The 17,211-nt window shown below is 48.1% G+C and overlaps 1 protein-coding gene across 1 annotated transcript in view; it reads left to right on the plus strand.

Moving 5' to 3' along the window:
* The window catches only part of LOC149365698 (uncharacterized), a 154,189-nt gene that overhangs the window by 38,263 nt on the left and 98,715 nt on the right, over window positions 1-17,211 (plus strand). Inside the window, exon 4 of the mRNA XM_089545302.1 lies at window positions 1,648-1,701. Within this exon, the coding sequence (XP_089401428.1) occupies window positions 1,648-1,701 (54 nt within the window). The remainder of the gene's footprint in view (window positions 1-1,647; window positions 1,702-17,211) is intronic.

Raw genomic sequence — 17,211 nt, forward strand, 5'->3', positions numbered from 1 at the left:
GGACAACACCCAATTGCCTTATGCACAACTGCGGGGAAACAGTGGTGGATCCTTGTCAGATGTAAAAAAAAAAATTGGCTGTGGTTTGACCAATGAACATCCCGAGTAAAACTGCGGAAGCAATGGCACGGCAATCGCAGCGGCGGCGGTACCTCTAAGTCACCCGCGTAGCGGAGTGGGCGGTGGCCCCAGCGCCGCAGCTATGCTCCGTGTGACGTCACTCCTCCTGGAAAATGCACTGCTGGCGCTGCTGCGACGGCACCACTGAGTCACCCGCGCAGCGGAGGAGTCGGTGGAGGCTCCGCGCTGCTCTGACGTCACTCGCTCTTCGCGCATGCGCAGTTGGGGCTCTCCGGGGCTCCGCGAAATCGCCCACACCTAGCGTAGTGTTGCTTCCGCAACAACAACAACAACAAAAAAAACTGCGTTCCAGGCTATATGTGTCGGTTTGAGAGGTGTATTTCTGTTAGCCTGATTATTTCTAACTGCGCTTATTCAGGGCCATTAATGCGGCCCTAGAGCTGAAAACATAAAAATTGGTGAATTGGGAAATTGGTTTTTGAGGAAAGGAAATGGCGCAGTATCTGTCTCACATATATTGACGGACACCTGTATATATATGAGACAGATACTGCGCCATTTCCTTTCCTCAAACACCAATTTACCAATTTTTACGTTTTCAGCTCTACGGCCGCATTAACGGCCCAGAATAAGCGCAGTTAGAAATACTCAGGCTAACAGAAATACACCTCTCAAACCGACACATATATAATAGCCTGGAACGCAAAGTTTTTTTTTGTTGAGGAAGCAACACTACGCTAGGTGTGGGCGATTTCGCGGAGCCCCGGAGAGCCCCAACGGCGCATGCGCGAGAAGCGAGTGACGTCAGAGCAGCGCGGAGCTGCCACTGACTCCTCCACTGCGTGCCATTATTTCTTTTGTGAGCCGAGCTATTTAAGAACTATTCAATTTTTGTTTGGTTGTTTTATGGGGTTTAACGTCCCAAAGCGACTAAGGCTATGAGAGACGCCGTAGTAGAGGGCTCCGGAAATTTCGACCACCTGGGGTTCTTTAACGTGCACTGACAACGCATAGTACACGGGCCTCTAGAATTTCTCCCCCAAAGAAATTCAACCGCCGCGGCCGGGATCGAGCCCGCGTCTTTCGGGTCAGCAGCCGAACACCATAACCACTGAGGCACCGCTGAGGCTATTCATTTTTTTGTGGTCTATAAGAACAAGAGGTATCGGAACTAGGTACTAGCTGCACCACGTACTGACTGTTTGTGAATACGATTGTGAATTCGGCATGCTGTATTTTATGTGTTGTAATGTATTTTGCAATAAGGGAGCAATTACTTGTTAGCATCCACTAATGTCATCTATACGGCTACAAAGGAAGGCTATAGCTTCCACAGAAGCTGTATAGAAATCTACTATACCGAAACTTCCTTATCCCATTTCTGTTGCTTACTTCACACAGCAAAATAAACATTTAATAGAAGGTTTAGGGGTGATCCTCAGAGCTTCTTTATCTTGTAAATCAATTCCTCTCTTGATGCTGTTCTTTTTAAAACAGACGCTACCTACAGTTACCAGGCACAACTATCATTTATGATTACAAGCATTTAATCCGTTCCCCTTTCAGGTGAAAGACTTCCAAGAGATGGACCTGAAGGCCAAAAGCTTCCTCCCGCCTTGTGTGAGTGACACGTCTCTATTATTCTTTGGGCTCTTACCGCGACGTACGTATATGTCGATGCCACATTAAAGGGAACACCTTATTTGCGTGCTGTGAAGGACTGTTCTTCTGGCGCTAGTAAGAACCATATTTATTGTCTTTCCTGAGTGATTTTACTCTGGGTGCATGATATTTCATTTGATGTGTCTGATAGTATCTGTTTTTTTCAGCCAGCGTCCGCTCCGGCGGACGCGGTTGTTGCGACGCGCGTCTTTACTCTCTCTTTTCCTTTTTCCGCTTATCTTTCAACACTCTTCTATCTGCACGTGGCAGCGGTGGTGGCTCGGATTGAGCCAGTTGGCAGGCCCGTGCACTTTCCTTTTCATTCTTCTCTCAGTCGCAGCCAACCTGTTAGATGCCGAATTAAAAAAGAAGAAAAGAAAATAACCACTCATTGTGAATTAAGCGTTGCAAAATTGAAAATTGTTTTTTTTTTTGAGGAAAGGAATGGAGCAGTATCTGTCTCACATTTCGGTGGACACCTGAACCGCGCAGTGAGGGAACGGATAAAGGAAAGAGAGCAGAAAGATAGAAATAGGTGCTGTAGTGGGGGGCAATAATTTCGACCACTTGGGGATCTTTAACGTGCACTGACATCGCACAGCACACGGGCGCCTTTTGTGTTTCGCCTCCATCGAAAGGCGACCGCCGCGGTCGGGTTCGAACCCGGGTAGTCCGGCTTAGTAGCCGAGCGTAAATTTTTCACCACCACTCTAACCTGCCGCCGCGGTGGCTCAGTGGTTATGGTGCTCGACTGTTGACCCGAAAGTCGCCGGTTCGATCCCGGCCGCGGCGGTTGAATTTCTTTGGAGGAGAAATTCGAGAGGCAAATGTACTGTGCGACGTCAATACACATTAAAGAACCCCAGGTGGTCGAAATTTCTGGAGCCCTTCACTACGGCGTCCCTCATAGCCTGAGTCGCTTTGGGACGTTAAACCCCATAAACCAAAGCAAACCACCACCCTAACCATTGAGTCAATGCGGTGTGTAACTAAGCGTTCACATTCATATTTTTCGCATACGTATGTACAGACCGAAGCGATGTGAGTGGTTATCAGGAAATGACAGGCGCGGAAACTCACATATCTCGGTGAACACCTCAACCGTTCTGTGAGGGAAGGGAGGAAGGTGGGAGTGAAAGAGAGAAAGAGGTGTGGTATTGGCGGCCTCCGAAATAGTTTCGACCACCTGGTGATCTTCAAATCAAATCAAATCAAAGATTTATTTTGCACTCCATACAAAGAAATGCAGGGAACCGGGACAAAAAAGCTTGTCAGAAGAGAGCTGACAGGGCCCCTGCGCCCTTACAAATTGCTGGCGTACAGTGCAACAAAAGCATCGCTAAGGACTGAAACAACATTACATAATTATAACAATGAAAACGAGATTAGGTACACAATAGAACTGCTACAAAGATTTAGTTGTTTTGACCTTGAGGAGTGATCGGTTGCAGACACATTTATTCTAAATTTTAGCAGATACGCTTTAAGTTCGGCCGGTTTCATGCTGTATACATTCACATCTTTTGAGATATTAACTCATTTAGAAGCCTGCTTATACGATTTTCAATGCTGTTCCACCCCTGACCCGTCCTAGAAAACGGGACCAACCATGATTCCTGGTTCCGAAGACAATATTTTACGTCAGGAGGCCGTTTCAGATTAAACAGTGATAGATATGCCTTATTATTGAATTTCAGGCATGGCCGCCGCGGTGGCTCAGTGGTTATGGTGCTCGGCTGCTGACCCGAAAGACGCGGGTTCGATCCCGGCCGCGGCGGTTGAATTTCTTTGGAGGAGAAATTCTAGAGGCCCGTGTACTGTGCGATGTCAGTGCACGTTAAAGAACCTCAGGTGGTCAAAATTTCCGGAGCCGTCCACTACGGCGTCTCTCATAGCCTTAGTCCCTTTGGGACGTTAAACCCCCATAAACCAAACCAAACCAATCTTTCACGTGCACTGACATCGCACAGCACATGGGCGCCTTTTGAAGCGAAAGCTTGCTTCACTAAACTAGGTAAAGCCAGTTTCGCAGTGGCCGCAAGTTTGACCTTCAAATGACCTACATAACCAAAGCCCATGCCACGTTGCCAACAGATTAGAGTTCCCGACGCCATTCCCTTTCCCAAAAACCAATTTCAGTTTCAATTTCAGCACGCCAGCTTTTTCCCTCTTTCTTCTTTCACTCCCACCTTCTTCCTCTCCCTCATGGCGTGGTTGAGGTGTCCACCGAGATGTGAGTCACTGCGCCCTCCTTTCCTCAAAATAAGTTTTTTCTCTTCTTCAGCTCTTCCATCATTGTGAAATGTCCACCGAAAAGTGACACAGTTATGGCGCATTTCTTAAAAAGCAATTTTCAGCTTCCCCAGGTGGTCTAAATTATTCCGGAGCCCTCCACTGCGGCACCTCTTTCTCCCTTTCTTCTTTCACGCCCACCTCCCCCCTTCCCTTAAGGGGCGGTTCGTGTGAACCGATATGTGATGTTACATCCTTTCCTCAAAAACCAATTTTGAAAAATGAAAATCAGTTTTGAGGAACGGAAATGACGCCGTACATGCCTCACATATCTCGGTGGACACCCGAACCGCGCAGTTTCAGTAAAGGTGGACAACCGTCTTTTACTACGCAGCTTTAATGCTTACTATATTCTCCTTAGAATCTTCTTCACGAGATAAACTCTAAAATTTTCAATATCAGCTGTGTGCAATAACGAGAACGAAATGAGAGAAACATGTGTTTAACGAATTTCCAAAGTGCTCGCACATTGAGGATGCGAAAATTACGGAATTAGGCTTTGCGCTTAGGTGCGTTTTGTAATATGGCGATGAAGCTTTAGCGCTTGCGACAATCGGGTCTACTTGCAATTTTGCAGTTTCCGGTTGCGCGCTTTATGAAATGTCCGCAGTTTGGGAAGTTTTTTCTAAAAGGGTATATATTTAAGCGTACAGAATGCATACGTCTGAGTGAACGTTCCTCTTCATCGGGGTGTGCAAGCCATGGTATCACCCGACGAGTAAGAGAGAGAGAGAGAGAGAGCACGGCCGGGTCCTCCGAATGCAGCAGGGTCTCCCAGTCCTCCCAGGTCTTGAGGTTCTCTAGGTCCCGCGGGGGAGGGTCCGCCGGGCAGAGGGAAAGGATGTGGAGGGAAGAAGCGAAGGGTTCTGGGCATAGGGCGCAAGCAGGAGTGGGGAAGGAGGGATGATAGTGGGTTAGGGTAAGGGGCGAGGGGAGAGTATGTGTTTGTAATCTGCGCCAGAGTGTTGCGTGTCTGTTATCTAGGGAGGGGTGGGGCGGGGGGTAGAGCTGGCGAGAGGCTCTGTATGCCTGGGTCAGCTCACTGAATGAGTGCATGCGATCCTTCGTGAATCCCCGATCCGAGGCCACCTGAGCCCGGTTTAAAGAACCTCGGGCTAAAACGGTCGGCTAGCCGCTTTGGCATCATCATCATCATCATCATAAACTTTATTATTAAACATAGGAGTTTGAAGCACGCCGGCTCCCGGGCCCCCGCATGGCCCCACTGCACTCAAGCGTTTATGTTCCTGAGGTCCATAACACTGGCAGCCCGGCCGGTGGCGATGGCCTGCACGACCGGGTCCTCGTAGCGCAGAAGGATCTCGCAGTCCTCCCCAAGGTGCTCTAGGCTGTGCTACACGAGACACTGCTGACCATGCAGCTACATGCACACGCCCGCCACAACGACTAAAGACTACTCGGCTGCCCTGCCAAGAAAAGATAAAATGTTAGCACGCACAGGTAAAAGAGACAAGATGCTGTCCGCTCCAACAAACTATATACGCGACAGAACGCTAACGAATGACGTCGCTGCTGGCGTCGTAGCCACTCAAGTACTCCCACGTTGGTCTGTCCTATTAGCAGTGGTGTTGTACTCGTATGCACCCGCTCGCACCCGAATGACGGATGATGACGTGTGCTCGGGTAGCGTAGTCTTAGGGGTTTAGCCATATGGGGGCCGCAGGTCTCGCGGGTCCAAGTCACTTGTATGTCGCGGAAAATTAAAAGCCATGTGGAACAAGTTATTTAAAGCGAAAGCTTTACAGCGCCATGTTCCGCGAGTTTCGCCGACTCCGTCGCTTTGACCTTCAGCGACCTTCAGCCGCTCCGGAGCTGCGCTGGCTCGACAATGTGGCTAGCCACGTCACTCGCCCTGGTGGTTCCGCCGCCGGCGGGCGCGCTCTCGCCGCCGCCGCAGCTGGAGCCACCGCGCATGCGCTCTTTCGCTGCAAGATCGCTTGACTCGTCGCGCGCTTAGCCGCGTTTTAAAGGGGAGCGCACCGCTCGAGAGGTCCTAGGGCCGCTTATCTGTTTTATTGCGAAAGCAATACTGCTTGCACTTTCAGCCCGTCGCGTAGCGAGGCCGGTAGCTACCAAGCGCGGCCTAAGTCCTGCTCCTGCCACGCGCGGCGCGCTTAGTGGTCTGACGTCACAGCTGCAAGAGCGGGACTCCAACTCGCGCCGTCGCGTAGCGAGGCCGCAGCTACCAAGCGCGGCCTAACTCCTGTTGCTGCCACGGGTGGCGCGCTTAGCGGTCTGACGTCACAGCTGCAAGAGCGGGGCTCCAACTTGCGTCGTCGTGTAGCGAGGCCGCAGCTACCAAGCGCGGCCTAACTCCCGCTCCTGCTGCGCGCGGCGCGCTTAGCGGTCGGTTCGGATGTCCACCGAGATGAGAGAGAATTACTGCGCCATTTTCTTTCCTCAAAAAGCGGTGCGTTCAAAGGGCAAGGCATGGCGCAGTAATTCTCTGTCATCTCGGTGGACACCCGAATAACAGGAAGGGAGGAACGCCAGCACCCGTTCGGCGCGATGCCTTGCCCTTTGAACGCAACGCTTTTTGAGGAAAGGAAATTCTCTGTCATCTCGGTGGACCCCCGAACCGCACCGTACAGGAAGGGAGGAAGTGGGAGTGAAAGAAGAGGGAAGCTTCTAGACAATCATCCGTTAGCGTCAGCAGCTCCTTTTGGCGACCGAGGCACGCATAAATCTCCCAGCACGTGGGGGTCCTCGTGTGGTGAGTATAATGCCATGTAAAACAAATGGGCAAAACTTTCATAAAAAAGCTTTACTAAGACACACCACCAGGCAAATCAGGTGCAGCCAGGGCTATTGCTTTCGCAACTTACCGGGCTTAACCAAGCTAAGCCTCTGCCAATTTTTTTTTCAGCCAGCGTCCGCTTCGGCGGACGCGTTTGTTGCGACGCGCGTCTTTCCTCAATTTTTCTCTTTCCTCTTATCTTTCAACTCTCTGCTATCTGCACGTGGCAGCGGTGGTGGCTCGGCTCGAGCCAGTCGGCAGGCCCGTGCACTTTTCCTTTTCATCCTTCCCTCAGTCGCAACCATCGCCTAAGCATTGTGCGCTTCCGTATGAATCCGAGCGAAGCAGAGGCATCTCTGAACGTTATGCAGAGGACCTTGCAACGTCGTCAGCAAGCGACATCTGACCACCCCGCGGATATCGCCCGCTTTCACTTTGTATAACCATGTTTAGAAGAGTTAAACTTTCAGCAATTTTTTTGCTTGCCGTGCAGTGCCTATTAATATGTTGGAAATGTCATAAAGCTAACCATGACAATGTCCCACTCATGTTAGGGAATCACTACTAGTGTTAAAAGCGTTTAAAAGCTCTAATGTAGACGACTCGTGGACATGGCGGCCTGCAGCTCAGTTAGGCATCAACCTAGGCATGACATTTACGCGGTTGGACCCACTGATAATGAATCGTTTACGGAGGGCGCTGACTGAAAGGCTTCAGTGAAGGCTGATCTCTGGCGCAGCAGTCCCACCTGTGGTACGGAGTTAAAGTGTTTCGGAATTTTGCGCGCAGTTACCGTGTTGAAGCACTGTTTCGCGGGCATAAACGAGTACGCCGCAGGCGTTTCATACGCGTAAGTACGGCAAACAGTGAACATTGCGCGGCATTTGGTGGTGTGGTGGGATCGTTTCCCGGTTTGGTCAGAACGAATCGAATGTTCACATCGCCTGTGGCGATTACGGCCAAAAAACATGGCTTTCTCTCACGCTGTACTAGCAGCGCTATGTCTCGTCGGTGACAGAAAGGTGGAATCAGATAAAGCAAAACAAGTGGTGGTTCCCGCTCAACTGCAGTCGGGGACTAAAGTCTCTGGACCTCGTGCTCCTTAAACGAAGGCCCATAGCTCTCTTATAAGCCGCAGACTGGAGACCATACTTATGGAGCTGAAAGAACAGCATTTTGACTTTCACCTCCACAGGTTTGGCCTCCAGCCGCCGGCTAGTAATAGAGCTATGGCCTTCGTTTAAGAAGCACTTGGTGCAAAAACTTTTGTCCCCGACAAACAACGGCAAAACCCTTGTGACAACTTGGGACACCCTTTACATGATACGCTATTTTTATTTTATTTTCTATAGAACGGATTATAATGGAACCTTTCATTGATGAAAAATAGCACTGTGTGTTGCATTTTGGTCCTAGAAGAGTGTTTTACCCGAGTGTACACAAGGCGTGAGAGTTCTGCAGAACGTTCTAGCAGCGCACTTGCCCTGCATACAAAGCGACAGCCTCTCTCAGAGTCAGAAGCTTGGTTTTACAAGCCGCGCTTGAGCGAAATTACAACCACTTAGGCCTACAAGCCATGTGGACGCAAGCACATTATCTGAGAGGCATCAGCTGCTGTCTAGTTTTGCCTTTTATCATGTGCTGAGCAGTTCTTGCACGTTCTACACAGACACGAGGTCAAGTGTAGCCGAGAGTGGTTTTTCGATCAAACGCAACTCTGCACAGCGTCATAGCTTTCATTTGCAGCTCTGTTGGCATGATTGTGTTATACGATAATTGATGTTCGCCACGCTAGAGTTTTAATTCATTCCTCCGTCGGAGAGCTAAAACTGCCTATTGTTTTGGGAGGCTCAGGGCTGACAAGGAGGCAACTGCTGAGGTTTTCTTATTTCTCTCCTCGACTGTCTGGCCACGGCTGTGTTGCGACAGCGCAAACACACGCATGCCTCGCTAAAACTCTTTTTTTTTCCCTGTGTCTGAATGCTAAAACTGCCTATTGTTTCCAGGGATTCAGGACCGCAAAGCAAACAACTGCTGAGATGCTCTTGTTTCCCTTCTCGACTGTCTGGGTACGACTGTGTTGCTACAGCGCTAACACTTATGCGCCCCGCTAAAACTCTCTATAGATCCGGCGACGGGGAGCTAAAACTGACTGTTCTTTTGATGGTTCAGTGCTTGAAAAGAGCACGGCTGTCGAGCGGTGCCTCCACTCTCGTCTGGGAACGATGATGTTGCGACAACGCAAACACTCGTACGCCTCGCTAAAGCTCTCTATTGTTCACGCCTCAGAGAGCTGAAACCTCCTTTTGTTTCTTTCTCTCTGGACTTAAAGGAAGGCAGCTCTCGTCTCGGCTTTTGTCGTAAGCGAAGAGCGCACACAGTGCCCGGTTCAAAGAAGTCGTTCCTTAATTAAAAGAACCTCCTCGCTTTCCTTACTCTTGTCCGCATTGCCTAATCCTCGCTGTTCACTCTTTTCAGCCGTCGGCTTCCAGATGAGCCGCTATGAATTGGGACTGAAATAGTGCTGCCGAGGGTTGAGTCACGCAGGAATTTTGGAAGACGACGTGACGTATAGCTCCGTGTGAGACCCTGAAAAAGGCTGGAAAGAGCGGGCTGAGTTAAAGATAAATAAAAGCATTTTTTGGGTAGAGGAGCTCGAGATAAATGAAGTATTCGCTTGTGAGAGACGCGTAAGACGATCGTACCTCCTCCTCTGCCGTCTTGATTTTGACTTTGAGAAATGGAGGATGTTCCGTACGAAGAGCTCTCAGCAATTATTCTAATGAGGCGCCGCACCGCCTTTGCGTTAATTAATTACGACAGAAAGGGACCTGCACTCCTCTGCTTCACACCCCGACGTCGTCTGACGGTATTCTTGACGCGAACGCCTCCGTCATCGGGAGCAACGCTTGCATTAGTCTCAGATAATGTGGCTTGCATATACAACAGTCTCGGACTAAATTTTTGAAAATTGGAAAATTGGAAGATACTGCTTGAAATATTGGAGGAAATGGTCCATTCTTCTGATATGTAGCCAAATATTTCTTTTAAAGCGTTTCCATCAATCGCATTGAACAGTTAAGACTGCCTTAGGAAACCAATGGGGAACACTCATGATGAACGTTAATAGAAAAAAAAAGTAAGACTGCCGTCGGGTGATCTGCGGTTGTGTTGATTGCTATAGTGAAATGTTACATTATATGAAAGAATTGCGTTCATAAATGGTTTACCGCTCAAAAATGCTTTTGTCCGGTATTGTTGAGTATGGTGAGCATAGATTCGGAAGACGCTGTGCGGTGCAGAGCATAAAACAATATTGGTGGTTAGTGTTTTATCTATTACTATACACGCAAAATGTATTAAATGGACTGTTTGGGTTTTCTGAGGTGTAAATGTTGCTGAAACATATCTTTTCACATGAAATCCCTATCTAGCGCTATTCCCGTTCATTCCGGGCTAAGACCACTTCCACGAATTAAGGTTGTCCACGTCATCGTACCTTTTTCGTGTCACTGTTACTGCATAATGTTACTGTGATGAATTTAGTCTCTAACTATTGCAACCAGTAACTAATTTTGTCGCGTTTTTAGCTTGTAATTTATATATCTTATATAATAAGTGATTTATTTAATTTGATTGATTGATTGATTGATTGATTGATTGATTGATTGATTGATATCTGATTGTTTACTGTACTGACAGAGTGAAAATGTAAGCAGTCTCTTGTATAGCTGAGTGATTCACTCACTCATTTTCTACCACTTACTCGTTGTGTCACTATATTTCCCATTCGCAAGCTCACCCCCGTGTTCACTAACTGAGTCTGTCACTCATTTAGAGTTTTTGGTTGTCTTGTTCGCTAGCTCACCCGCTCATTCTGATTGATTCTCTCTTTCAATTAATTACCTAACCCGCAACGGTGGCTCAGTGGTTAAGGCGCTCGGCTGCTGACCCTAAAGACGCGGGTTCGATCCCGGTCGCGGTGGTCGAATTTCTATGGAGGCGAAATTGTAGAGGCCCGTGTACTGTGAAATGTCAGCGCACGTTAAAGAACCCCAGGTGGTCGAAATTTCCGGAGCCCTTCACTACGGCGTCCCTCATAGCCTGAGTCGCTTTGGGACGATAATAAACCCCCGTAAAACCATAAACCATCAATAATTCCCTTGTTCAGCATTGCCTCTCATTCCACTGGCTAATCCAGTAGCTCACTTGATCAGCGTTTTTCATACTCAATGTATTTCCTTCACTCGGCAACTCAGTTCTTCCCTCGCTCACTCGCTTACCTTTTTTCTGACCTGCTCAGTCACAAAACCAAAGGAGGAATGCGAAGAAAAATTAAAAAATCCAGAAAACAAACGCACAAACGAACAAATAAATAAGTAAGCAAGTAAAGTTTTGTAGTCAAGAGTTTTAATTTTACAGTATCCACTTCTTTTTGATCCAGACAGCTCAGCAACGCAGCTTTTCGTTGATTTTTCAAACTCGCGAAGCGTCTCTCCGACACACGTCACTCCTAATCCGCCTCGTTAAACTCGGGGGTGCCAGAGCCCGGCTGCGATATATTTCCCGGCAACGTTGCTGACGCTATAGTTGAGCGGCGAAACTCTCTTCTGACGTCGCCGGGCTATATTTAGCCTCGCCGCGCTGCGCCCAGCTTCGAACCAAACTCTGCGCCGGGAGCGACGCTTTGGCGGTGTTTTTTGCACTTTTATTTTGCCGCCAGAGGCCACCACTTCCCGACGTGCCCTTGTTTGTGTCGGACGGGATAGGTACCCGCGCCGTGTTTGGCGCTCGCTTGGGCTAATCCGACCGGCAACAGAGACAGCGGCGTCGGATTTTTTCGTACAAATTGTTGTTGCCCCGAGGCTGTCGCAACAAAGTTGGTCTGACCTTTTTGTCGCCAGGGTCAGGGCATCTCCCCCCTCCGCAATAACCCTTCCTCTGTTGCCCCATACACGTGTTCACATTCACAAAGGCTTCACGTTTTCGTGTGGAAGTTACTGCGCACATTGGTTCTGACTGCGTTTGTGAGGTAGAACTCTGATAAGCTGTCCTCTCTCACTACGATCGTAAACTAATCTGCTGTAAAAAGTTGTATGATGCAATAACCTGATAGAGGCTTCTTCATACAAATGTCGTAGAATTTCTATGATATTGTTTGGTTTGGTGTATGGGGTTTGATGTCCCAAAGTGACTAAGGCTATGAGAGACGCCGTAGTGGAGGGCTCCGGAAATTTCGACCACCTGGGGTTCTTTAACGTGCACTGACATCGCACAGTACACGGGCCTCTAGAATTTCTCCTCCAAAGAAATTCAACCGCCGCGGCCGGCATCGAACCCGCGTCTTACGGGTCAGCAGCCGAGCACCATAACCACTGTGCCACCGCGGCGGCTATTGTATGACATCTTTATGACATTACGTTACTTTATGACTATACTGCTCGAAAGAAGAACCTGTAGCCTGGGAACTTTTGACTGACCATTTATGCGCGTCTTCAACGTTTTCATCGTCAATGCCGATTTACCCAATGTACACGCTAGCGGTCCGGTGCCGGGTGTCTGCAGCAATGCTGCCAACGCCAACGCTTATTGCTCTAGGGGCCGTGCTTCTGCCACAACGTTGTCTACGCCAGATATGCAGCGCACATCTCTCTGTCACTACCGCCACATAGCTGAAAGCGCGAATATTAGTTTGACGCAAGTATTAGTTCGTGAAGAAGACGATGTGCAATGCACAGCGCGAATGTTTGTTGCCGTTTAACACGAGGCATGTTCGGTTGGGGCGACAGCCTAGTGCTCTCACGCAGTGGCCAGTGAAGCTGATCTGTTCGCGCCGCCCCGAGTTGAGATCCCAGTCGCGGATATTTTTGTTTATTTCTTTCACTTCGCACGAACCCACAAACATCGCAAACCTTGGCACAAACCCGCAAACATCTCAAGATATTGCTCGAGGTTTATCACGAGCTTTATCTCGAATTGTGCTTTCGCACTAGTAGGAAATGCAGGTCGGGCTTGAAGAAAGCTTAGGATGCAAACGAAAGAACATTCGCTGGGCTTGCCTGTTTGTCCTACTGCTTGCTTCCTAGGTCCTAGTCTCTCATGATGTGTATTTCGTATTGTGTCGTTTCTAAGTTACACGAAGTAGACGAGTAATACGGGCAACGCGGGCATTGGGGTGTTGGTGCTGTTAAAGGGACACTGAGGAGAAATTGAAGTTGGCTTGTATCGACAGAATACCAGCTCCTCATTACAAAAACGCCACTCATACTGATAACAAAGCTCTTGTAACGTAGAAAAGAGCAAGAACCAAAATACAGGTATCGCCGCCACAGGCCAAACTCGCAAGTACAAGCGTGGTGACGTCATAGGACAAAACAGTGTTGCTAGAACCAATGGTTCTAGCAACACTAAGACACGATAAACACAAATCACTGAGGCGCAGCCAATGCATGCGCAAATCTCCTTGACGTCGCCAGATGGCGCCACGTACCCGGCAGCTACGCGCGCGCCTGCAGCATCGGGACCAATCAGCGGTTGCTCACCGGCGGTAGACGGGCTCCCGGTATTCCGCTAACGGTAACAAGGTGCACGGTATGCTAAAGGTGTCTATTTGCGATAACTTCGTAGACGAGTTCGAGAGCGGGATCCATCGTAACGCTGGCAAAACGCCGGTGCAAACGTAAACGAAGCGATGGTAGCGACGGCCGCAATAGCCGATAGATGCCTTCAACGTGCGGCCAGCGGTAGCTTTCTTTTCGGCTGCTGCTAGGCCGCACTGCGGGCCGCCAGAAATCACGCAGTCTGCGTTACGTCATGTGCACGTCATGTTTCTCGTCACTTAGTCCTGTGTCGTCATAAGAGAATCCCAAGTTTGAATCAGAGCGGCGGGAAAAACTTTTTCAACTTCGAATCCATATTTCTTAGAAATAAATGCATCTTTCGCTGCCGGCCAAGTGGCAACAAAGCCATGGAATGCCGAACTAAGGAATTTTGCTTTAAAAAATATTAATAGAGCTCTCCTCACTGTCCCTTTAAAGGTCATTAGAGTATGTGGATGACGGGGGAATTCCATTTGTCTCAAGTCCGGCGTGGTGGTGGTATTGGTACAAATGTTGCTGAAAGGCCACGCCCTTCCTAAAAATACTCCGCATTAGCGATGAAAGAAAATACTTCAATGACCGAGGTGGTTCAAAAGCAGGAGTACACAGATGTACCGGTATTGCGGAGGGTTCAAAAAAAAAAACGGCTTCATGGTTTCTAATGTACCGGTTCACCTACGGCTGTCTTAATAATAAACCGCAAAACGACAAGCGAGATGTACCAGCAGAACAAAAGTCCCAGAACAAACAGGACTAGCACTAACTACATACTTATGCGGGTATCGGGCAAGCGGAACCTGATCGTTCTATCTAACCACACGCTTGCATGATGTCCGGTGTTTCTTCCTTGTCGACAAAATTAACACGAAAATATTGGGCGCTCAGAAGAGTAGAGACAACGAGAGTAGAGACAATACTCGTGTTGTCCCTACTCTTATGTATGTCCTGTTGTCTGCGCTAATTTTACAGCCGTGGAAAACTACCTAGCCCGAATTAATGCGGTGACTGCTTCCTTGTAGCACGAGATTCTGCTTTTTTGTGTTGTTTAATTTTCGGTGTCACCTTTCGGGACTTGCAGAATAGGAACCGGACAGCCTGCCAGTTTTAACCACGCGCATAGTGTCGCTGCAAAATAAAGCGTAAAGCAAGACAACGAGACATTTAATTTCCGCGTTGCTGAACTCATTAGTAGAGCCACGCAGTGTGGTTCACTTTCCCACAGTTTCGCCATTGTTATTGAGAGAGAATGCGGTTGAGAGGCAAGAAAGAAAAAAAACCTCTATCAGCGTATTATTACGATAGAGACGATTGCTTTTCTCGCGAAATTGCGTTAGTGCGAGTCGTACCAGAGCGTTTCGGGACTAAATAAAGCTCGCAGTGACGCCCGTTATCAAGTTTCGTGCGAAGACACAGCATGAGACAGTGCGATATTGCATTCGGCAGCAGGAAGTCCTCGGGCGGTATTATTGCGCCTGTTGCCGGAAGCAAGTCTCGGTGGTGAAAGTTTAGGGTTTTCGTGCATTGTTAGGCCTCTGACCGCAAGGCGTATCTCACTTATAAAAGTACAATTATGCGTAGCATCAAAAAAAAAAAACACATAGACAGCTAATTCCATTATGCGTTCGCAATGCGATAGCAGCAGAGTCTGTTGATGCCTTTGCCGGAAGTGATTGGTGAGGTTTACGAGATCCAGCTTCCTCTTTCCGAGCTGCCGCCGTGGCGGACCAGTGGTTATGGCGTTCGGCTGCTTACTTGAAAGACGCGGTTTCGATCCTGGCCACGGCGGTCCAATTCCGATGGAGGCGAAATTCTAGAGGCCCGTGTACTTTCAGTTCCCGTTTAAAAACTCCACGTGTTCAAAATTTCTGGAGCCCTTCACTACGACGTCCCTCATAGCCTGAGTCGCTTAGAGACGTTAAATCTCCATAAACCACAAACCATCTTCCCAAGCCCTTTCCTTTTACCACCTGCCATCTGGCGTCAGGTAGAAGCTTCACAAAGACCAACCTGTTTTGGTGACGTCCCTTCTCTTCAACTAATGTGCATTCTCTTGTCTGGTGACGTCGAGTCCCTCCCGCCAATAAGATTTCTCCGGTCTGATGACGGCTCTGATGACCTCACTGCCCGACAGCCAATCAGAATGTTCCGGACGACGCCGGACGGCACGGGGTTTTTGCTGCACTGAGGCTTCTAAGCTATCGCGTATTAAATAGTAGATCGCAGGCGGTCGCGTAGCCGGATACAGAATGATGCACGGAGTAGCTAGAAAGGAACGCATTGGCATAAACGGTTTATGGTTTACGGGGTTTTAACGTTCCAAAGCTACTCAGGCTATGAGGGACGCCGTAGTGAAGGGCTCCGGAAATTTCTACCACCTGGGGTTCTTTAACGTGCACTGACATCGCACAGTACACGGGCCTCTGGAATTTTGCCTCCATCGAAGTACGACCGCCGCTGCCGGGATCGAACTCGCGTCTTTCGGGTCAGCAGCCGAGTGCCGTAACCACTGAGCCACCGCGGCGGCCGCATAGCCATAAATGTCAACTCCAAAATGATCTGTACATATCTACAACGGTAGCCGAGCTTCCATTCTGCTTACTCACTGTTGGACAGTTGCCAACAAAGCCGTTTCTCCTCTTGGTGGTAAACGTTAACTAAAGTTTGCCTTCGACTTATAGTTCTCGTTACGGTACCAGGTTTACAAGTTGTTTGCAGCGATATGACAGAAGCCTCTGTTGGACGCGCTCTGTGTGAGATCTGCTCGATACTATTGTGAAATGGTTTATCATCTACGCAGGCGCCCTTTTGTTGAAGAAAAATACTGTTAAACAATACAACACGGTTATGACATACCAGATGTGTGAAGTTACTCAATACTGATTTTTCTTTCAAAAGCCGTGAAATGTACTTCGGTGTGTTCTCTTTAGTTTGAATTTTCGTTAAAGCGGACATTATTTACTTAACTGACTGCAATAAACACACGAGTAAATAACTAAAATGTACTGAATGGCTTTTTTATTTGTAGATTGAGGGCACAAGGTTATATCGCAAAATTGAAGGGCGACAGAATTCGAAGGCGAGCACAGTTTTAAAATTTCACAATATGTATCGTGCTTCGGCATTATGCGTAAGCATCGTGAGTAAGCAATAGCTCATTAAAAATGATCGACATTGTTACGCCTGTTATCATCATCATCATTTATTATACCCTTAAAGGCCTCTGTTGAGGCATTACATAAGGGTGGGGGGAGGAGACAAAGCAAATACAATTGAGAATAAAATGTTAATACAATAAAATATAATGCAATACAATAGAATGAAAAACGACACATCACAATACAACGTTGCTCAGTGCTGAAAGGCGAAAGGCTGAATAAGGCGATAACAACAACAAAAAGAATAAGTGTTACTAGATGAAGTTTAAAAAAAGAGAGAATTAACTTGTCAGGACAAAAATAAAAAAAAAAGGAGACAGATGTTATTTGACCTGCCTCCTTTTCGGTCAAAAAGCGCGTTTTTTTTTTAAAGTTTGTTAATATGAATATTTACAGCTTGCTCAGGGCGGGAAAAGTTTGACAGAGACGAAGCTGGGAGCGTGGATTTCGCTCCCACGCTACGATTATTCAACGGCATGCATTGTTATTTTATGACCGCATTATTTATTACCTTTTGCCAGAGTTTCATCATTCCCGACAGGGTTCATCATTCGTTGCCGTTCATTATGCTCTGGCATTCGCGAAACACGTCAGAAATAATATTAAAAACAATAAATAAATGAACAGCGCACGATGATGCAGAAAGGGAGAAAACTGTAACAAG

This window comes from Amblyomma mixtum, chromosome 1, assembly GCF_055824585.1.
Source record: "Amblyomma mixtum isolate Tamu chromosome 1, ASM5582458v1, whole genome shotgun sequence".
Classification (NCBI taxonomy): domain Eukaryota; kingdom Metazoa; phylum Arthropoda; class Arachnida; order Ixodida; family Ixodidae; genus Amblyomma; species Amblyomma mixtum.